At 40.7% G+C, this 23,081-nt stretch overlaps 3 protein-coding genes across 3 annotated transcripts; 2 read left to right on the top strand and 1 right to left on the bottom strand.

Moving 5' to 3' along the window:
- The first annotated feature begins 1,787 nt into the window (after window positions 1–1,787).
- LOC146674495 (sterile alpha motif domain-containing protein 9-like) lies at window positions 1,788–6,383 on the top strand. The gene is made up of 2 exons (XM_085396415.1): window positions 1,788–5,052; window positions 5,692–6,383. Exons 1-2 carry the CDS (start codon window positions 2,334–2,336, stop codon window positions 5,754–5,756), a joined length of 2,784 nt encoding a protein of 927 aa, XP_085252541.1. The 5' UTR covers window positions 1,788–2,333; the 3' UTR covers window positions 5,757–6,383.
- A 6,617-nt stretch (window positions 6,384–13,000) lies between these two features.
- Window positions 13,001–19,564, top strand: LOC146674494 (sterile alpha motif domain-containing protein 9-like). Its single transcript, XM_085396758.1, has 8 exons — window positions 13,001–15,761; window positions 16,062–16,105; window positions 16,219–16,283; window positions 16,429–16,643; window positions 16,726–16,982; window positions 17,480–17,608; window positions 17,697–17,853; window positions 19,099–19,564. Exons 1-8 carry the CDS (start codon window positions 13,001–13,003, stop codon window positions 19,137–19,139), a joined length of 3,669 nt encoding a protein of 1,222 aa, XP_085252884.1. The 3' UTR covers window positions 19,140–19,564.
- A 149-nt stretch (window positions 19,565–19,713) lies between these two features.
- On the bottom strand, window positions 19,714–22,458 carry mrpl48 (mitochondrial ribosomal protein L48). Its single transcript, XM_085396697.1, has 8 exons — window positions 22,307–22,458; window positions 21,917–21,975; window positions 21,648–21,679; window positions 21,473–21,558; window positions 21,041–21,210; window positions 20,344–20,446; window positions 20,135–20,224; window positions 19,714–19,960 (listed from the first exon to the last, which is right to left on the bottom strand). Exons 1-8 carry the CDS (start codon window positions 22,325–22,327, stop codon window positions 19,883–19,885), a joined length of 639 nt encoding a protein of 212 aa, XP_085252823.1. The 5' UTR covers window positions 22,328–22,458; the 3' UTR covers window positions 19,714–19,882.
- Between the last annotated feature and the right edge of the window lie 623 nt (window positions 22,459–23,081).

Raw genomic sequence — 23,081 nt, 5'->3', positions numbered from 1 at the left:
CACGTTGTGCCAGACATTTTGTTTTTTGTTGTTCTGATTTTTGGCAGTGTTACTTGTACTGACAAGTCCAGGAAACTTCAAGCTGTGTGATGCAATGAACAGCTGTGCGTGTGTGGTACATGAAAGCTTGTGATCAGGCATCGTTTAGGGAGTACTTAATCTGCTTTTGCTTTGTTTTTTAAATAACAGATCATTTTCAAGATTGTGTTAATTTAATCGTGGGAAGCCAAAATTGTGATCAAGGTTACATTTCGTGGAGCCCTGTCATTTAGTTGTAATAACCAAAAGATCCTAAAAATGTCCTTATTAAGCATTATATGCACATCTGCAACCTTAAAAGTGCATTACACCGCACTCCAATGTCAGCATGACTATGTCATAACCTAAAAAACACTGGTAACATTTGACAGTCAGATAGTAAGAACAGAAAACATTGCAGTGTTACAAAGTTTACAGTTGCATGGCCTCTTGTCAGTAACATATCTGTTGATCTCACCCCCACGCTTTTCCTGGAAATGTTCAATCTTTGTCGCACAATAATACTGCTGCGTCAAAGTAAGAAAACAATAACCTCAAACATTGAAGACATTTTTTTTTTTACATTTTCCCTGATCTTTCATTGATAGCTTCTTCTAGATTTTCCATCTGAATATCTTTAATAGGCTTTATTCCAATCTGCCTTTTTCTCAGAAACAAGTAAATATAAAGTCCTAATGATTCCTTCAAACATTTTGAACATATCTTACTACTACCTCATCTGGTCAGTGTGTGCTGAGTATCTACTCTCACACCTACCTGGGTGTGACAAGTGGCTGTATACTATATATAACTCCAGCACAAAAGTCACTAGTCACTAATACATGTAAGATATGAGAGGACATCAAACACATTTGCATCAAGTAGAACACAAGGTAAGAGAAATCTTTATGGAGTTTTTGAGAAGTTACACTTGTAAATCTCTGTCCTGACACAAAAAGTGCTACATATACAACAGCAGTGATTACATCTTAAATCAACACAGACTTTCTGTTCAACAGTCTCAGAGTTTGGTATGAAAATTGATCAGATTTGTTTTTCTCAGAAAAATATATATTGAAAAGTATTTTATGTATGAATGTAAAATTTCACACCAATCATTATATACATGTTTAAAAAAGTTGAAGATGCTTGAGCAGATTTTTTTGTAAAGATTTGATGATATGAGATGGAATGACCCTACAGTCAATCTGTGGTTAGACCTGGGAAAAACTGCTTGGACATAATGATTCCAGGTTTTAGAAGATTCCAGGGGCTTGTAAAAGTACAATACATAAAATATATTTAGTGGATGAAGATAACTTTAGGGGTCAGAATTACAAGTTTGATGTAGAAGTACTTATCTCCAAGTCTGCTTTATTTTCTAAAACACTACTACATGCCAAATTTTAATTAACCCTTTAAACCAAGGGTCCCCAATCCCAGTCCATGAGGGCCGGTGTCCCTGCAGGATTTAGATGTGTCCTTGATATAACACAGCTGATTTAAATGGCTTAATGACCTCCTCAACATGTCTTGAAGTTCTCCAGACGCCTGGTAATAAACTAATCATGTGATTCAGGTGTGTTGACTCAGGGTGAGATCCAAAACCTGCAGGGACACCGGCCCTCGAGGCCTGGAGTTTCCTACCCTTGCTAAAAATGCTAACCGTCACTGGTGATGGGTTAGGGTTTAAAGCAGGGGTCCCCAATCCGAGTTCACGAGGGCCAGTGTCCCTGCAGGTTTTAGATCTCACCCTGAGTCAACACACCTGAATCACATGATTAGTTCATTACCAGGCCTCTGGAGAACTTCAAGACATGTTGAGGAACTTCAAGACAGCTGTGTTATATCAAGGACACATCTAAAACCTGCAGGACACCGGCCCTTGAGGCCTGGAGTTGCCTACCCCTGGTTTAAAGGCTAAATTAGGTCAGCGTTTAAAGGGTTAAAACCAGTAATTGGAGATTATGTATCGGAATTTCAGGAGCAGGACCACACCTCCAAACACGCTCCTTCCGGCTGTCATCTATATAGGTACCCCCCAGTACTGCAAGCTGATCCCTTGTTCTCCATTCTTTAACTTCTTCACTTCTATTTAGTACATGGGGATTTGCCCAGCCCGGGAGCCATCGCCAGTCCCCTTCAAGTCCTCCCCAAACCGCAGCTCAATTCATGTCAAAGCATTCACTTTTACCTACTAAAACGCTGTCAAACCTAAAATGAGGACGTGGGCCCAGCTAGTGAATAATAACAATCAAGAATAAAACTAACGCAGTAGGTATAATTTGATGAATGTAAAATCCTAATCCTTAGTAATGTACATTTCAAATGTGTGTGTGCTACTGCCATTTAGCCTCAGAGAACAGTTCAGACTAAAAATCTTTTCACACGTTTATTATGCTGCAGGACACTTAAAGCTAAAGATGGCAAATGGACCAGCATGGTCCACTAAGGAAGGGGAATTGCATATGGGAAGCCTCCCATTGTTGGATATTCTCCATGCAGATCAGTTTGAAGGAAAATATTCAGATGAAGATCTCCTGGAATGCACAAAAAAGGCTGAGGAAAACTTTTACAGAGGGGCCCCACCTGAGTGGTTAAATTTCTACATCAGTGAACAGGCAGAGTCCCTAAAGACTGGAACTACTTTTATCAAAAGAGATGGATATGAAGAACTCAGGGAACAAATTAAGAAAAATAGAAAATTCCCAGGGATATCAACTGTAAAACTGACACACCAACCAGGATGTGGAGGAACTACAATGGCCATGCAGGTGTTGTGGGACTTGAGAAAAACCTTCAGGTGTGCTGTTTTAACTGGCTCCACCTCAGATATTACAAAAGTTGCAATGGAGGTTGTCCAACTTTTCACAGCAGGCAGTCAAAACCACCAGGGAACTGTGTTGTTGTTGCTGAACAATGAGTCGATTCTGGAAGATCTCCAGAGCAGCATTATGATGACAGTTGCTGAGCAGAAGATAGTTACTCATATGCCTCTAGTCATTTTCCTCAGCTGTGTGAGAAACAATGCACCTCAACAGAGTGACCACGTTGTCCTAAAGAACACACTCTCAGACAATGAGAAGGACAAGTTTGATAAGAAAAAGGAAGAGCTTCAAAAGAGGTACAAAGATAAATGTGAACAGTTTCATGGCTTTAACATAATGCAAAGTAATTTCTCTCAGGACTACGTCAGGGAGGCATGTGCTGCATTAGAAAAAAGGAAAAAAACAAACCAGTCACTGAAGCTTGCTGCCTTCCTGTGTCTGCTGAACGCCTACGTACCAGGTTCATATCTCCTGGAGTCTCAGTGCCTGGACTTCCTCAGACAAGACAAGTACGATGACCTTTCACTGGAGGATCAAATGCAGCCTTTAAATCATCTCATTATTACCTTCCAACAAAATGAAAGTTGTAAGAAAAAAGTCTGCATGGCTCACACTATGATAGCAGAATGTTGTACTAAACTGTTGGCAAAGACAGGTGTGACCAGAAGTGACACAACAAGAAACTTCTTGAACAGTTTTTGCAGATATGAGATTCCTCTGTGGTTGCTTGGTTTTGTCAAAGACATGCTAACCAAAAGAGAAATGAAAAAAGAAGTGGACCAAGTCAACAGCACAGAAATGAAACAGGAAAAGTTTTCTAGACTAATTCTAGACATTCAAACGATGGAGGGGAAATGTCAGTGTGCAACAGTTTTAGAGAAGGCCTCATGTAAAATCTTTCAAAATCCATTTTTTCCACAAGCTCTTGCTCGTTTTTATTATATAGAACTAAAAGACTACAATCAGGCAGAAATGTGGGCAGTCGAAGCACTAAAAAGAGATCCTCAAAATTCATTTGTTGCTGACACACTTGGCCAAGTCCATAAAAACCGCCTAATGAAGAAAAATGTTTCTGCCAAAACAAGAGAAATTTTGCAAATGGCTCAAAAAGCGATTAAAGCGTTTGAAGATGAAGAAAGATTAGCTGAGGATGAAGATGGACCAGACATGAAAGAACATGGCAAGAGGAATGTTTCAAGACTTTTTAATTCAAGAGGGCTTTTTGGTTACCTGCAGGTCTGCAATACTCTATATGACAAACTTGTTAGTCAAAATGAAACCTGGGAAAAGGTTCTCACAAAAAAAGTATCGGCGACCTCTTTCCTGAAATCACTTAGAGGCTACAAACTCCTCGGATTCATTGAACTACTAGAAAGCCTCAGAGATAAAGTTGAAAGAAAATGCATTTTTTTGGAACAATATCTGACTTACTCAAAGCCTAACATGGAGAAAGATGATCCTGAATATATATCTGAAGACACCTCAGAGTGCTACCAGAAGTATGTTGGAGACACAACTGCAAAACAACTCATCCAGATGTTTCAGGAGGGAAACCTAGATGACCAGTCTGTGGAAGTACTGTCATTTCTTATCAAACAATACACTCAATCAGAGCTCGAATACATATCTACAAAGTGTAGAGAAATGTGTCCAAGTGCAGATTCAGAAACGTCTCTTGTCAACAACATCCTCACATTATTTAGACGGAAAATGCCCCCAAGTGACACAGACCCACCTGAGCTGCACATGTTCACCCTTCTCTTGTACTGGCCTGAAAATGAAGGCCAGTGTGTTTATGACATCAGTCAAATAATTCAGCAAATGCAGAACACTTACGAAAATGCATATAAGAAGTACTTTCGTGCCAGGTATCTTCTTCCTGTGTTTTTCATTGGAAAAGGTGAAGGTGTGAAAAGAATTGTTCACAGAACAATTATTGAAAATCATCTGAAAGCAAAACCAGATTGGAGCGATAACTGGAAGAAAGAAGAAATCTTCAGAAGTCCTGATGTCCAAGAGCTCCTTCTTAGACTTGATGGAGTAGTAAGAGACTACGGAGTATATACAGGAGTTGGTGGTAAAGAGACTAAGATCAATGCCAATCTGCAAAACAGCCTTTGGAAAAAACGTCAAGTTACCTTCTACCTTGGATTTACTATCAGAGGTCCTGTGGCCTTTGGCATTCAGAATAAAACTGCAGACACAGGTAAGATAACATAACAGTAACATTGCAATGAAGTAAAATGCTCTGCAAACATTCACTACTAGTTAGTAGTTGTTTCATGCTTTGCCTCTCCAAAATGTGAAATGTACACACATGTAGAAGTTGCATTACCAGCAGGGCGAGATAACATATTAAGCCAAGAAGTCAGGATTGAACAAAAAAACATAGAGTACATTTCAGCTAGGTGGCATCTATGTATATAGATGTAAATGTGTTAATAATGTCCATTTGAACACTTTCACTTGATTATTGTCATGTTAGCTTGAAATAAAATATCTCACTCTGCGGTTACTACAGCGTGCAACTTACTGCAACTTCTGCATGTGTGTCTTTTTCATGGTTTGGAAAGGGAAAGCGTGAAATGGACACGGTGCACCGGCAGGTCTATTACAAGTTTTGACATGATTCACGGTGCAATAATAACATAAAGTACATACACATAAATGCAATATTACAAAATTAAACAGTGCAAATGTGAATTTATTTTGCTACATTACAGTAATAGTTACTTATTGGACTTTTTAGATTTACACCATAGCATAATATTGTATTGTGTTTTTTAACCTGTATTATCCATTTTTCTGTTGTTTTACTTTATTTTTTGTTTGCTGATTACCTCAGTTATTGCAGATCAGAATGGGAAAACTCTGACCAACAGTGTGAAAGAGACCAAAGCTGCCCCTTAAGCTTTAAACATCATACAAGATAATGGGGGACATCCAAGTTTCTGAATCCTGGTCAACATCCCCCCCAATAGGAAAGTGATTCTGAAGCTTCCTTTATAGTATTTATGTCTTTTTATATGTAGGGGCAAAAACTAAAAGGAGAAAATTGTGCTGTAGCGTTGATGTGATGCATGTGATCCAGCACTTTTAGTCATGTATGTATTGTCTATGCTAACACCTAAACAACAGACTTTCAGACTTTCTGATTCTTAGAGATGATTTACTTCCTAAAATTTGGCTTCTTTGCATAGTGTCTATTTAATATTTTGTTTATACATTTCTAAAGACTTTGCTAATCAACATCTGAAGAAAAATGTCTCCTCAAAGTATCGTTTTAAATTGTTGTTTTGCTTTCTGTCTTGTTACTCCTGTTTTTTTTCCTTCCTGTGTTCCCAGCTGTCTTCACCTCCCTGATCACCCTCGCTGTGTATATACTGGCCAAATCTGCCCTTGTCTGGTGCTGGAACGTAGGTTCTTTCTCCATGCTAGTACTTTCCAGGTTATGTTTCCTGCAGGCAAAGTCTTAGTCTACGTTTGCCTTTTGTTTTGTATTTTGTGCAACCTCTATAAATGGCTTGCTTTTGTTAAGTCCCGTATACAGGCATCTGCATTTGGGGCCTCTCAATTAAAGGTTGCCTTTTTGTGTTTGTTTTATGTGTTAGATTCTAAAGTATAAAAGAGGATGTACATGCTGTTAAATAAAGGTTCGATAATGTTATGGATTTATCCAAGTTTAAATGTGAAAAGGATTTATATTCAGTTTTTTCAGAATCAGAATCAGAATCAGAAACTTTATTGTCATTGTCATGAGAACAACGAAATTAAGAATGGTCCCCGATCATTGCATCATCCCTAGCAATATCAAAATATAAATAAAACAATAAAATTCAATAAATAAAATAGATAGAATACTTAAAATACTAATAAGATATAACAGTAAAACATTCACATACATTCCCACACACATGCTTCAGACCGTGCATAGATTAACACAAGAGTGGCGTGATGGACATTTTTTTGTAGTATTCAGATGTGTTATTGCAGTTGGATAACAGCTGTGTTTGAGTCTATTAGTCCTTGCTCTGATTGCCCTGTACCGTCTGCCTGAGGGCAACAGTTCGAACAGGGAGTGGCCAGGATGTGAGGTGTCTTTTATGATGTTTTGGGCCTTTTTAAAACAGTGGGCGTTGTGTAGAACTTCCAGTGTGGGGAGAGGGCAGCCAGTGATCTTTTGGGCGGTGTTAATGATCCCTTGGAGTGCTTTCCTCTGAGCCCCTGTGCAGCTAGTGTACCAGATGCATATGCAGTAAGTTAGAACACTCTCAATGGTGGCTCTGTAGAAGGACACCAGCAGTCTCTGTGTGATGTTATTCCTCCTGAGAATTCTCAGGAAGTACAGTCTCTGTTGGGCCTTTTTCAGCAGCTCGGAGGTGTTCACACTCCAGGAAAGGTTCTCCTCTATATTGACTCCCAGGAAGCGGAAGCTTGCCACCCTTTCTACACAGTCCCCATTTATGAATAGTGGTTGGATCTCTGCCTTTTTCCTTCTGAAGTCTATTATGAGTTCTTTGGTTTTTGAAGTGTTGAGGAGGAGGTTATTGGCCTTACACCATGACGTCAGCTGCTCCACCTCGTCTCTGTACGTAGACTCGTCTCCCTTGGAAATGAGCCCCACCACTGTGGTGTCATCTGCAAATTTCACAAAGATGTTGCTGTGGTGGCGAGGAGTGCAGTCGTGTGTGTAGAGAGAGTAGAGCAGTGGACTGAGCACACAGCCCTGGGGTGAGCCAGTGCTGAGACTCAGGGCTGAGGATGTGTGATGGCCAACTCTGACTCTCTGTCTACGGCCCGAGAGGAAGCTATTGATCCACATGCAGGTGCTGTATGGAAGCCCCAGGTCTTGTAGCTTGGCCACCAGTTTGTGTGGAAGGATGGTGTTAAAAGCTGAGCAGTAATCCACGAAGAGCATCCGCACATAGCTACCATGCTCTTCCAGGTGAGTTAATGCAGCATGGAGTGCTGTGGCTACAGCGTCTTCCGTGGATCGGTTTGCTCTGTAGGCAAACTGGTGTGGATCCAGGCTGCGGGGCAGGGCTGCTGTGATGTGTCTGCGGACCAGCTTCTCAAAGCATTTCATTACCACTGGGGTGAGTGCCACCGGTCTGTAGTCATTCAGGCCGGTGATGTGGGGCTTCTTAGGCAAGGGGACTATGGTGGAGGACTTCAGGCAGAGTGGGACAGTCGCCTGTGCGAGGGATTTGTTGAAAATCCTGGTGAAGATCCCAGCCAGCTGTCCTGCACAATCCCTCAATATTCGACCTGGCACACCATCAGGACCCGCCGCCTTCCTCGGGTTAACAGCCTGCAGCATGCGCCTCACCTCGTGCTCTTCCAGGGTGAGGGTGGTGCTGCTATGGGTGGCGTGTTGCTGCTGTGGCTCCAATACCTCCGGTACCCTGGTCTCAAAGCGGGCAAAGAAGATATTCAGCTCCTCTGCCAGCTCCAGGTCACCGTCCGCAGCTCCGAGATTGATCTTATAGTTGGTTAGGTGCTGGATGCCTTGCCACACCTGCCGGCTGGTATTACTCTTCAAATGGTCCTCGATCCTCCTCCTATAGTCCCCCTTTGCCTCTCTGATGCCTCTCTTCAGGTTGGATCGGGCTGTGGTGTAGTAATCCCTGTTGCCAGACCTGAACGCAATGTTCCTCTCCTTCAGCAGCTGCCTGACCTCCCGGGTCATCCAGGGCTTTTGGTTGGGATAAGCCCGGATCCGTTTGACTGCTGTAACAGTGTCTATGCAGTGTTTTATATAGCAGAGGACACCGTCTGTGAACATTTCCAAGTCCTGATGTTCAAAGATATCCCAGTTAGTCCTGTCAAAACAGTCCTGCAGCTGCTGAGAGGCACCCTCTGGCCATATGGTAATATTCTTTGTGATGGTAAGAGCAGTTTTCTTGAGGGGGGCATATGCAGGGATTAGAAACAGTGACAAGTGGTCAGACTGACCCAGATGTGGCAAAGGTCTGGCCCTGTAGCCCATTTTGATGTTGGAATAAACTTTGTCCAGAATCTTGTCACCCCTAGTGGCACACTTGACGTGCTGGTGGAATTTGGGGATTGCTCTTTTTAAGTCTGCGTGATTGAAGTCCCCTGCTACGATATGTACAGCGTCAGGGTAGGTGCTCTGTTTATTATTGATGTTTGTATGCAGGAGTGCGATCGCAGAGTTAGCATTAGCATCTGGTGGTATGTAAACAGCTGTTATTATGACAACGGTGAACTCCCTAGGTAGGTAGATGGGCCTGCATTTAACAGTCAGATATTCAATGTCCGGTGAACAGTGACGGTCTATTATCACTGTGTTGGTACACCAGCTGTTGTTCACATACATACAGAGCCCCCCTCCTTTGCGCTTACCGGAGTCCACTGTTCGGTCATGTCGCTGTGTGGTATAGCCTGCTAGCTCAATAGCAGAGTCTGGAATGGATTGATGTAGCCAGGATTCAGTGATAAGAAGGATGCATGAGTCTTTGATGAAGTTATTCGCTGCTATTTGCAATCTCAATTCGTCCAACTTGTTTGTTTTTGTTTTTACCCCTGTCTAACCAGTGTTTGATTTCTTTTTACTTATTGTTCTTGTCTAGTTTAGGAGGGCTGTTTGTTTTATTATCCGAGTTTACTCAATAAAGTATTTAATTGCACATTTACACACATTTGGTACTGATTTCATAGACATATTTGAAAAATTATATTTTATCCATCTTCTTCCGCTTTATCCGGGGCCGGGTCGCAGGGGCAGCAGCCTAAGCAGAGAAGCCCAGACCTCGCCACCTCCTCTAGCTCATCCGGGGGAACACCAAGGCGTTCCCAGGCCAGCTGAGAGATATAATCTCTCCAGCGTGTCCTGGGTCTGCCCCGGGGCCTCCTCCCAGTGGGACATGCTCGGAACACCTCAGCCAGGAGGCGCCCAGGAGGCATCCTTATCAGATGCCTGAACCACCTCAGCTGGCTCCTTTCAATGTGGAGGAGTAGCGGCTCTACTCTGAGCCCCTCCCGGATGGCCGAACTTCTCACCCTATCTCTAAGGAAGAGGCCAGCCACCCTAATTAGTAAATTATATTTACTATTAATTTAAAATTTGTTTGCAGATTATTTAGTACATCTGAAACAGTTAGTTGTTTAAAGCCCAGCCTAACAGTTTTGCACGTCTGGCCTTTAGTTTTGTGAAGTGCCACGTCTTATAAAATTATTTCAAAGTGAAATATTGGCATCATTTAATAACACACATAATACCATAAATTGTTAAACATGCTTTTAATTTATTTTGAGACATGATTAGTAGTGAAATAATATTAACATTAATTAATAATAAATCACTGACAATCCCCACTTTTAATGCCTGGGACTTTCCACCTTTTGGTTTAAGAATTGAAGAAGCCTCTTGGATACCAGGAAAAAAATACTCATGTAAAGTACAGTAACAAAGTGTTTGTACTTCATTGCTTCCCACCTCTGGATATAGCTGCATATTAAACTCTATGGATTAAAAATAGGATCTCACTTAAGGCAAGCCGATTATTTTATATATAGCACCAAATCACAACAACAACATAAAGAAAACAGTGAACATATGTATGTGAAGGCAGACAAGGGAATACTTTTGCATATATATGTACATCTCTGGGGCAGGAGTCATAAGTTTGATTCCCACCTGGGGCATCTGTATCCAGTAAGAGTCCTAGGCTAGACCCCCCCCCCCCCCCCCCCCCCCCCCCCTCTCATTCTCGACATGAACGAGAGAGAGAAATATAAAGTCATGCCATCTCGGACGTCACCCTAATCAACAAAGTCCGAGACAGGTGTCTAGGTACCAGGGCACCCTGATGAGAAGTGGGGAAACCTGGATCCCCCGTAGCCAGTTACCAAGACTAGGTGAAGTACCCTCAGAAGATCTACTAGATGATGTAATTGCAGCACTAAGAATGATACCTGTATGCTAAGCGGAAAGGAGGAGGACGGGGACTGGTGAGTGTCAGTACCACGGTCCAGGATGAGACAACGAACATCCACAAATACATCAGGAAGATGGCAACACATAACAGCAGGGTGCAAGATGCTAGCAGGCAGGGCATACATGGAACGCCATAACCAAGTGGCCGGCATAGTGTACAGAAACATCTGTGCCAAATATGGCCTGAAAGTCCAGAGGTCAAAATGGGAGACATCCTCTAGGGTGGTGGAGAATGACTGAGCTAAGATCCTGTGGGACTTCCGGATGGAGGTGGCTAACCAACCGGATATAGTGGTGGTGGCCATAGACCACCAGTAGGGGTGAGAGGAGTTTTTTTTATAAAGTGACCTCTATATAAGTCTTTCATGTCCTTTTACCCTTTTTAAGACCAGAACCAGGTTATGTACACATGATTTTATAAAACATAGGTCAGCATTCATTAAAGATAAGTGTGTGTGTGTGTGTGTGTGTGTGTGTGTGTGTGTGAAAGAGAGTGAATGTGACAGAGAAAGAGAGTGAAAAACATTTTTGGAGGAAAATACTGGATAATAGAGAACTGTCTGTGATCAAGCCACATAAATATTCTTTTTTGATGCGCTTCATTGATTATTTACATTTGCTTACATCCTAACGTATTTTAATGCCCTCCTTTTAGTTGTTTAAATGTTTCCAAATACTCAAGCACTGTCCATCCATTCGCTTCCGCTTATCCTTTTCAGGGTCGTGGGGGGCGCTGGAGCCTATCCCAGCTGTCATAGGGCGAGAGGCGGGGTACACCCTGGACAGGTCGCCAGTCTGTCGCAGGGCCAACACACAGGGACAGACAACCATTCGCACTCACATTCACTCCTAGTGACAATTTGGATTTTCCAATTAACCTATCCCCACAAGCTGGATGTCTATGAACGGTGGGAGGAAGCCGGAGTACCCGGAGAGAACCCACGCAAACACGGGGAGAACATGCAAACTCCACACAGAAAGACCCCGGCCTGATGGTGGAATTGAACTCAGGACCTTCTTGCTGTGCGGCAACAGTGCTAACCACCGTGCCACCGTGCTGCCTTACGTTCTGTTCCCTCTGAAGAAGCGAGAATAATCGCGAAACGTTAGGGATGCCTCTCAGACCGGCGTGAGCAAGGATTTTACCTCCCCCAGAATAAGGTAATTAGGATTTAAATAGTTTTTTTAGCCCTAGTTTTTAGTGGGAGTGAAACACACTTTTGTTCTCCCATTGAGGGCTTAATTGGATAATTGAACCAGGGAGTGAGGAACTTAAGCTTCCCACTTTTTGTTTTAACTTTTTAAGTTCAACTCAGTGGGAATAAGCAAATCAGCCCTCCCAGCTGAGAGTTTTAATATTGAATACTCAAGCACTGTTTAATTGCAAACTGAGACCTGAACAGCAGCCACATGAGTGAAATAGAGACAGAAAGAATTGTTATCTTTCATCATTAAACCGTTCATAGTAAAGCCTTAGTATTTCCTGTTGTGACAAGCATTTCCTAATCAAATGAAGTCACCCTGCCCTTTAAACAAATGTAGGTAATGTTTCAAAATAGGACAATATTAACATATATCACATATTTTATTATTTTGTTGGCCAAATTTGCAAATTTCCAATCTTTAGCGTCTGATTGTGCAATATTTTATGCCAGCTTGACGTGTTTATTGACTGAACACGTCAAGCGTAGCCTCTGCTTTTTTTAAAAACCAGGAAGAAAATGTGCTGTTAAATTGACTCATTCCTTTTTTTAAACTACTCTGAAACTGGAACTGCTCTAACATTCAAACTGTAGAGGTGTACATGTCTGTACCTGATTATCCCAACCTGCTTTGGGTGTGACGACTACCTTCCGGGTTACATGACACATTCACGGTCCCAGTGCTTGAACACACACATAATAGCAGGTCTTTAGAGCTGTCCGTGTAATTTGGGAGAAGGTAAGAAAAATCTCTTAAGATCTGCAAATGACAAATGGAAGTTTTAATTGAAGTTAGTGTCTGGTTCTTTACATGGAGAAGGCTATATTTATTTTATGTGATTGACCAGCAATGAAATGGCTATTTAAATGTATCACATTCCATAAAGTGAATGTAAGACCTAAATTACAAATAGTTTAAGCTAAGACATAAGACGGACTCATGTTTGTTTTGTTTAACATTCATTAGGGTGAAGCAAAGTGAAAGTGTGAAGATGGCAAACAGACCAGCCCTGCCCACTGCTGAAGGTGGACAAATACATGTAATGAGTAAAATCAGTGATTCCTTCTCATTTTTGGATGTCCTCTACACCAGACAGTTTGAAGGAGAGTTTGTTGAACCTCAACACGCTGAGCAAGTGGAGGAAAACTTTTACAGAGGGGCCCCACCGAACTGGTTAAACTTCTATATCAGTGAACAAGCAGTGTCAGATGGCAATGCAACTCCTTTTATCAAACGAGATGGATATGAAACCCTTAAAGAACAAATTCACCTGAGAAGAAAAGGCCCTGGGACATCAACAATTAAACTGTTTCATCAACAAGGATGTGGGGGGACCACACTGGCTATGCAGGTGCTGTGGGACTTGAGGAAAACCTTCAGATGTGCTGTTTTGACAGGCTCAACATTAGATATCACAAAAGTTGCGCAAGATGTGGTCAGCCTTTTTACAGCAGGTAGCCATGGCCACCAGAAAACGGTACTGTTGTTACTAAATGATGAGTTCATATTGGACATCCTCCAGGACAGGATTATGGAAGAGATTGCTGAACAGGATTTAGAAATTGATTTGCCTGTGGTAATTTTACTGAACTGTGTGAGAAGCAGTGACGGGATTATCCACCAAAAGGAGCGTTCTTATGAACTGAGACAAAAGTTCAAGAGGAAAATGAGAAAATCTATTATTCTCAAAAAATCTCTCTCAGACAGAGAGCAAGCAGACTTTGATATGAAAAAAGAGGAGCTTGGCAGAAGATTTGGTGATCGATGCAAGCAGTTTCATGGTTTTAACATTCTGCAGTCTAATTTCTCTCAAGCCTACATCAGGAACGCATGTGCTACATTAGAACATATCAAAAGAACAAATAAGCCACTGAAGATGCAGCTTGCTGCCTTCCTGTGTCTGCTGAACGCCTACGTACCAGGTTCATATCTCCTGGAGTCTCAGTGCCTGGACTTCCTCAGACATGAAGATGAAGATGACCTTTCACTGGAGGATCAAATGCAGCCTTTCAGTCATCTGATCGTCACCTTCCAACAAGGTGAAAGATCTGAAAAAAAGGTTTGCATGGCTCACAATATGATAGCTCAGTGTTGTACTGAACTGTTGGGTGATGCAGGTGTGACCAGAAGTGACACAACAAGACACTTCTTGAACAGTTTTTGCAAAAGTTATGTTCCCCCATGTTTGCTTGGGTTTGTCAAAGACATGCTAAATAAAAGAGAAATTAAAATAATAGAGGACCCAACTGGTGTAATTAATGAGAAGAAAGAAAAGTTTTCCAGACTGATTCAAGATATTACAAAGACAGAAGATGATGACAAAAAGAAAGGCAAAAGTCAGAGTCTGTCAGTCTTGAAGGTGGCCTCAAAGAAATTTGATGACAACCCACTTTTTCCACAAACTCTTGCTCGTTTATATTATATAGAAATAGAAGACTACAATGAGGCAGAAATTTGGGCAAAAAAAGCAAAGCAGAGAGCACCTTGGAGTTCATATGTTGCAGATACACTAGGCCAAGTCCATAAGATCCACCTGAAGAACTTAAAACTTTCTGCCAAGCCAAGAGAAATTTTACAGCTGGCCCAAAAAGGCATTGAAGCTTTTGAAGATGAGGAACGACTTGCTGAGAATGAACACATGAAAGGCAAACAAGGAGATGGCAATAAAAAAGTCTTGCGTGCTTTAAACACCAGAGGGCTGTTTGGTTATCTGGAAGTTTGCACCCTGTTGTATGACCATCTTATCAGACATGATGAACTTTGGAAGCAAGTTCTCACAAAGACTGTGTCTCTGGGCTCTGTCCTGAAATCCCTCGGAGATGAGAAACTTTTCAGGTTTAAGGAGCTAATAAACAGCCTCAGAGATTTGGTTGAGAAAAGATCTGAATTTTTTGACACTTTTTTAACTTATTCATATTCTGTTGTAAAGAAAGAAGATCCATCCTACATTTCCAGAAAGACAATAGAATGCTACAAAAAGTATGTTGGAGTCACAGAACCAAATGATCAACTCCAGAAAACCTTCCACAAACTTAAACAAAAACTGGCTGTCACTTCTCCGGGAGTACTTTCATGTCTTGAAAGATGCACTAGATCAGACACCAAGGACATTGCTGTATGGTGGAGAGAAATCTGCCAACACAAACATTCTGCTACACATGCCTTACTCAACTACGTTCTGGCCAATATCATGCTGATAAATCTGAAAGAACCTCCGTCCAGCTCCGACTACCAAAGCAGCTTTAGAGAGAAAATGCCATTGGCTCCTGAGATGCAACCCGAGTTTCACATGTTAGCTCTGCTGTTGTGTTGGCCTACAGATGGTGAACACGAATTGGCCTCTGACCTCCCTCATTTAATCCAAAATATTCTGTATTCCTATGAACAAGAATATAAGTCACTCTTTCAGTCAAGGTACCTTCGACCCATATTTTTTCTTGGACCGGGTCAGGGTCTGAACAGATTTGTTCACAGACGCAACCTTGAAATCTTGTGGACCCAAGATGCACTGGAAGACCCAAAAACAAACTGGAGGAACGACGATGTTTTCAGAAATCCAACAGTCAAAGACAAACTTCTCAGGGTTAAAGGGGTGGTGAGAAATTACAGGCTGTATGCAACATTTGGCGGCACAGAGATCAAGTTGGATGTTAACCAAAAAGACAGCCTCTGGAAAGCAGGCCATGTGTTCTTTTATGTTGGATTTACAATCAGTGGTCCTGTTGCTTACAACGTTCACAGAAGAACTGAGGGTAAGAAAATGAAACTATTAAAATCCTTTCCCTCAACAAATTAAATGCTTTCCTCTTTGAGTATTACATTTTTTCATGTTATAATGACAATAGTTGTTTTAATACAGCTAGGTTGATAATTTTACATGACCAAATGGTGTTTCCTCCATTTTTCTGCTTTAAAGATGCTAAGATTAAAAAGCATGTTTTTTATGTACTTATATCATATAGAAATCTCGCACAAGTTAAAGTAACGTTAAAATTGTGCTAGAATTATTGGATTTTGTTAGCTAGCTCTTTAAACATTAACTTTGCTTTAAGAAGAACCTTCTGAGAGACTTCTGAAAGCTTTTGGCAATGAAATGGTAAGTCTCTGTTTCTGTGGATTTTTTTCTACTCATTTATTGCATCTTACAATAATTGTAAAGATTTTACAATTTCAATGACCATAACAATGTAAAAATATCTTGTACAACAGGACTCCAGTCCGTGGACGAAGCTGAAACCTGAAGTCCAGATAATGGACAAGGTTCATACTTACAGGTGAAGGTTATCACTAATTACAAGACACACAATGAAGTGGTTTGGGTTTAAAGTACCACTTTGTACTATTTGCAGTTTTGCTGTTTCTGTTCGTGCATGTGAACAGAGCATAACAGAGCATTTTGTCTTGTCTATTCAAATTCAGCCTGCAGTCTGAAAGTGGCAAATATGAATGCAGCGAGTCTGCCTTGCGGTGGGTTTGTAAGGAAACCGTCAGCTTCAGATACCAGTTTAGCTCATGGGAGCGATTCATGAGGAAACCTGTATGCATGGACTACATACCAGCAGGACCCCTAATGGACATCAAAGTCACAGATGGGAAGCTAGAGGAAGTCCGTCTGCCGCACTGGATCTGTACAGGTGAGCAGTCGTAAAACGCATATGATTGTTTTATTACAGTAATAAAGATATTTATGCACACATGACTGTTTGTGCTTTGCAGGTGAAAATGCAGCGATGTCAGACATATTTCGAGTTCTGCATGTGGACAGCAGTGGAGGTTATTTGGAGCAAGTGTCTGAAATGACATCATCCCATGTGAAGTTAAACAAGCCGGAGTTCTCTCTAAGAGGAGCCATGATCCTAAAGAAACTGGGCCTATATCTAAAAGTTTTTGCTGATGTCTTGATATACATGCAAATCACATCTGGCCTCACTCTGCATGTTTACCTGGTCCCACATGATCCTCTAATACAACAGGTAATACAATGCCACGTACTGGAGCAACAATATGAAGTAGAAGTGAGGAAAAATATATAATAACACAGAGAAATAAAATGCTCTCATTGATAAATACAAAAACACAGTGACACTACAAGGCAACAAATTAATAGAGTTTGGTCTCTAAATGTTTTGACAACCCAACTGACAACATTACTGACTTTCAGGCAGAGAAAACTGCATTAAAAGTTAAGAACTTACAGCCATCTTTATGCTAATGTAATTTAATCATTCTTTCAAAAGCTGTTTTTTGAACAGCTTTGAGCTTTTTTTAAACTTTGTAGTTGTTACTTGTGTTTTCTTAGCATTTTCCCTTTTCAGTTACATGGATTGCAGTAGTGCAAATCAATGTTCTCATCTTGATATAAACACAAACACATATGTTCTTTAAAGACATGAATAGATGTGAACACGATTCCCAAAGATTTCCAACCATTACTTGTATGTGAAGAATGGTCCATTTTTCCATGTTTCAGGAAGTGGAGAAGAAGGAGAAATCTGACGGATTCAGAAAAATCCGAAAGACAAGTCCTGTTGACCCTGTACAGCTGGAGAGTTATTTCTACCTCTCAACAGACTGGGACACAGCAGAAATCTGCCCTGAGGTTTGGACTAAGCTGCACTTCTGTTCATTGCACCATAACATAGAAACAGCAAAAATCCTCAAGTTTCCATAAAACGTTTTCTCTGCAGAAACAGCAGTTCATGTTGGAGTGGAGCGACACTAATTTCTTTGAGGTGGTCATTGGAAATGAAAAAAGCGACTTCGGAAACATGAAACTGAAACTTGAAGTTGAGCGCAGGGGAGGAAAGGAAAAGGACACCGTGTGGACGTGCACTATCGGAACAGGTTAGTGTTTTATATGTTGTTACCCTAACGCAGCTCATCTAAACTATAAACAGCCACCATCTGACCAGCTTGAACCCTTTTATTCCAGATGACTATTAAGCACAAGTATTCACCAAGAACAGGGTAAGAGGTTCGCTTTAATCCATGATTATTTTATAAAGTAAATTCCTTTTTCAAATCTTATGATTTGCTTATCAAGACATAATTTAAAAAGAAAACTGGGTTCTGAAACAACCTAAAAACAAACCTGAGAGAAACAAAAAGCAGTCTTTCTTTTTCACCCATTTGCTGTAAAGTTCTCGCTGTGGTCTGGATCACTGTCTCTTTGCACGATTTCCAGTTTGATCCCGTCGCTATAAAACAAAGCCCAAACCATCACCCTTCCACCGCCGTGCTCGACAGTTGGTTTGAGGTGTTTGTGCTGATATGCTGTTTGGTTTTCTCCAAAGGTAGTGCTGTGTATTTTGTTCAAACATGCCTACTTAGGTCTCACCTATCCAAAATATATTGCTTTTTTTTCCACATGCAGCATTACTGCTGTTCTTTTTAGATAGAAGATATTTACCCTCTTTCCAAAAAAAGCCTGTTCAAAACTTGTTGTCTTTTTCTAATTGTACTCTCATTAACTTTAACATGCTGAGGCCTGCAGAGTCTCAGATGTAGCTCTTGGGTTTCTTGCAGTTTCTCTGAGCAGGGCATGGTCTGATACTGGGATGAATTTACTGGGATAGTGACTCCTGTGTTGACTGGAAGCCGTCTTGAATGTTTTCTGTTTGCGAATGATCTTTCTTCCCAGACTGAAGAACATCAGCAATTTCTTTTTAAAAATTATTGCTTTCCTATTTGGAATTGTGTTAACACACACTTGAATGCTCCAGACTAGGGAACTACTGAATGACTGCTTTCGTATGGGTTGCTCACACGTGCTGATTATCAATAATCAAGTGCATTTCTGTATCAGCACCTGGCTGTTACTTGCACAGGGAGCAGTGTGCTTAGTTATTTAGCATTTTGGTTTAATTTTCACTAAATAATGACGTCATGTTGCTGTTCATCTAAAGTTTCAGTAATTTTACAGTCTTGTAAAGACCAGGAGATTTTCATTAGGTGCTGATATGTAAAACCTTATAACTGAAAACAGCTTCTTTTTTCAGAACTATATATTTATGAAAAACTATATTGTAGAGCATTACAACTTACTGTGTTTTATTATGTTTTACATTTGCTTTTTATTTTTCTGGACAGCATTTCATGGATCGCCATTCAACGGCTCTGATGGACAGTGAGAGGGGCAGCAGCCGTTCTAGACAAACTCCAGGAAAAAGATTTGATCTCCAATGAGAAATTTGATGCTGTGAGAAATTTAAATGAGAGATTATTCAAAGATGAGCTCTATGAAGTCCAAGGGATAAAGTCTCTGAGGTTTCTCATCTATGAGCTTGAGTGATCTCAATGTACTGTTTAGGGAATGTAAAAATATGAACCACATTTTAAGTTGTGTTTTTTTTTTATTTAACTCAACCAAATACATATTTTTCTCTTGTTTAAAAAAACCTTTCTTTATTTTTTTTAAATTGTTTATCTTGTTTTTATCTGTGTAATTTAATTTCTTTAACGTTTTTCTACAACATGGGATACAGATGTTAATGTTTACTCAGAATACAGGCAAATAAAATATTCTGAACTTTTATATTTAAATTAAAAAATACCTGATTGCTACAATTCTAACTTTTAGTCACAGAAATTTAAAATACTACATTTTGTGTCCAAAGGTTGAAAAAAGTACAGTGACATGATGTGTATTAAAGTGAACAAAGTTTACAATGAAGCAGAAGAACCAGAAAAATAAATATGAAAATATTTTAAGATGGAAAAATGAGCGTGGTTTTATTTCCCAAAGGTCACAAAATGAGACTAATGTGCACAGTTTTTTTTCCATTTCAGATAATCCATTTATACAGGATGCTACTGAGGAATGATGGGTAATAAATTAGATCAAACTGATACTTGTACATAATGAGGTGGAAAGTTATTGGTTCATCTGAGCGATGAGCCCCTCCAGCTCCGGACGCGCCTTGAACCGTGCTTGGAAATCAGCTTCGGTGTGCTGAGAGGTTCAGAGGGAGAGAAGTGGATTAGTTTTAAAAATTATGATATGACCAAAAACTACACATGCAGATTGCTTTTAAGAGTAAGATGGAGTTTGGTTTGTTATAGTGAGCACTTCTAATGTTCTCCAACAGTTATGGACTAAAAGATGAACATGCAACAGCTTACTCACCTCTGTCACAGAGAGCTGAACTCCCTCTGGTTGATTCTTTAAGAGGACGTCCATGAAGACGGGACACAGCGCGGCGTTCAGAGTGCTCAGCTGGACAAAAAGTAATAACACCGTTAACAGTTAGGTCTTTAAAACCTCTCAGTACACCTGCAGCACCTGCAGTTTGAGCACAAACAAAACCCCAAAAAACACAACAAGCCAGGTCTTACCTGAACGACTCGGTGGTGAGTCTTGAGGACAGCATCGACGTACGTCTTGGTGCCTTGCTCCTGCATCAGCATGACCTCTGTGCTCTTTCTTGGTAAAGCATAGCTGTATGTGGGAAGCATTAAAGAGCATTAAAGCTTAAGTCTACTACAAAGAAAAACAAAACAACTCACTGTAATATATTTGGCAGATGCAGAGGAACTCTGCTGCCATCTAGTGACCAAAGTCTGATATATCAAGGTTTAAAACTTGATCATCTACCATCCTTACTGTTGCTTTGATAGTTTAACTGTGTCAGTCCCTTCATGTGAAACGCATATCTAAATAATTTTTATTCCATCCTTTACAGGGAAAAACAACTTATACAAACCTGCAGTTCATCCTAACTATGTTTCTATCTGCTGAGTGAATTGTTAATTACCCACACATAAGAGAGAAGACGGGGGACCTTTGATACCCGGTCTACCAATAAAATAAACCAAATCATATTTAATGTTGTTCGTATATGGAAAAGAATAAAAACAGTTTAACTTCAAACATCTAATCTTAATGAACAGGGGGCAGTTATAGCAGAAAATGGAAATGTTCCTATTGAACTTGACATGGTTTGCATCTCAGCTCCTTAAGTGACTCAGTTAAATGTTACCTGCTGACCTGCAGTGATCAGAAACCTCAGACCTGCCATCCAAACATCCTCACCTGTCAGCTACTTTGATGCCAAGCCGGTTGCAGAAGTTATGGATGTACTGGGAGTAATGTTCCACGACAGTCATGTCATATCCTGACACGTTCACATTCAGAGTGCCGTACGCTGTATCTGTCGCAGACATGATCCGTTTCATCTGGTGCTTGTCCTTCTTTTTCCTCGGCTAAAAGCAACAAAACAGCAAAGGGCCAGACAGTGTCTTCAGTTAACTCTATCCTGCAAACAATTTAAAATTCACTCTGGGAACCACAAGTAAGCCAGCAGTCTGACACTGAAGAGTTCTGTGAGGACACTCTGGTGGTATGAGGTCTTTAAGATGAAATGGGCGTGATTATTCAAAACTGTGTGTGTGAGGAGAATGTTTTTATTTTCAATTCTGGATTTAGCAGGTAGCCAATCAATATATTCTCCACTTGGAGTCTTACCGCTTGCTTAGGTAACAGATATTTCCACCTCCCAATGCCGTGGGTTGGCATGCCCTTGTACTGTCGTTCATTTACAGAGTGTGTGCCTAAGAAGAGAACAAACAACACTTTAAATATTCTGCAGCACCACGAGCAGTTTGCATTGAGTTTGCATACACAGGACACAAATACTTACACCAAACAGGATGCTGGATGGACGGTGCAGCCCTTTAAAGATTACAGAACACAGATTAATCATAAATAGTATCAGAAGGGGAGAAATCATCTCACCGCGATGTGTTTAGAAACATAAAACAAATTCTACGGTCTAACAATTGAGACTTGTTGTAAATGTCTGTGCTTCAATCTGTTTTAAAAACTGACAAATTTAACCTAATTGCTTAATTAAATTAAACATATAATGTCTACAACTGGGACAACCGAAAAAGCAAGGCAAAGACTTACCGGCAAGGTGTCAGCGCTTTATTCAGCAGGAGCGCCTGCTGTGCGACAGACGCCTGCACCTGGAGACAACATCACCTGTCAAATCCACTATTTATCACACTCATTTAAATTTAACAGTGTATCCCGGCAATTATGAAGCACAGCAGTATTTGGATATCCTCCTTCAGTATAACCATAAACACCCATTGCGGTCTTCCTCTTTTCCTCCTTGCCTGGCAGCTCCATCTACAACATCCTCTGTTTTTCCAGTTACCTCTACAGGAGCCAGAAAAGACAACGACACAAACACGGGGCTGGCTGACAGGAAGCTAACTTAGCTCCAGCACAGCTGTGACCTCTGTGAAGTCAGCAAACCTGTAGCAGAGAAAAAACAAATAAGCGGGACGTCACCTTCCGGAAGACAGGATTCATCACTGCGCCTCTCTCTGTCGATATTTAATGTCAGATATGCTCAGACGAAACTCCTCACAGAACTGCATCTGCTTAGGATGAATAACATGCAATACCACACGCACTGGTGCAGACGCCGGAAGTCCGTGCTGTTTTTTGTCCGTCGGTTAAACACGGGAGTACAACCGTTCCGGGTGTCGTGGCAAAACGTGATTACAGATGTTTCTGTGTGTTCTGTTTTTTTAATGCCTAATATAGTTCCTTATATTGGTAAATAACCTGTAGACAACATGATTTACAAAGCGGCTATATGTAGAATAAAGAATTGGCCTGTTTTAAAAGTATAAACTAAGACCACTGCACTACTTTCAAGCACTTCAACTCGTACTCGTCTTGATGTTGTTTTTTTATATTCTATATATTCTTCTTGATATTTATTCAGCTGTCTTAATTGCTTGTTTGTCCAAAACGTTTATTTTCTTTGAAGATATAATGATACAATAAATGTTTTATTTTAGTGGATATTTTGTTGACTCCATAAGGGATTTTCACATTCTTCCCATTCTGGACATCTTGCCCCTCTTTTACACCCTCATGATGTAAAGTTTTCTAGATCTGGCACTGCTGCTCTGTCCTCTGCATTAAAATGCACTCCCTTGGGGCAGTTAAAATGTATTTGTATTTGTAGAACTGTGATTCATGCTAATACAATCCATGCTTCCCTCTTGGCTCCACCTCTCGTGAAGAAGAGACTTTTGATGTCAGTGACACTTTC

This window comes from Rhamphochromis longiceps, linkage group LG3 (genome assembly GCF_057381845.1).
Source record: "Rhamphochromis longiceps isolate RC_006_pf linkage group LG3, R_longiceps_female_GT1.1, whole genome shotgun sequence".
NCBI classification, from domain to species: domain Eukaryota; kingdom Metazoa; phylum Chordata; class Actinopteri; order Cichliformes; family Cichlidae; genus Rhamphochromis; species Rhamphochromis longiceps.
Note: the sequence above shows the minus strand (reverse complement) of the source record. Positions and strands in the feature narration are given on the sequence as shown.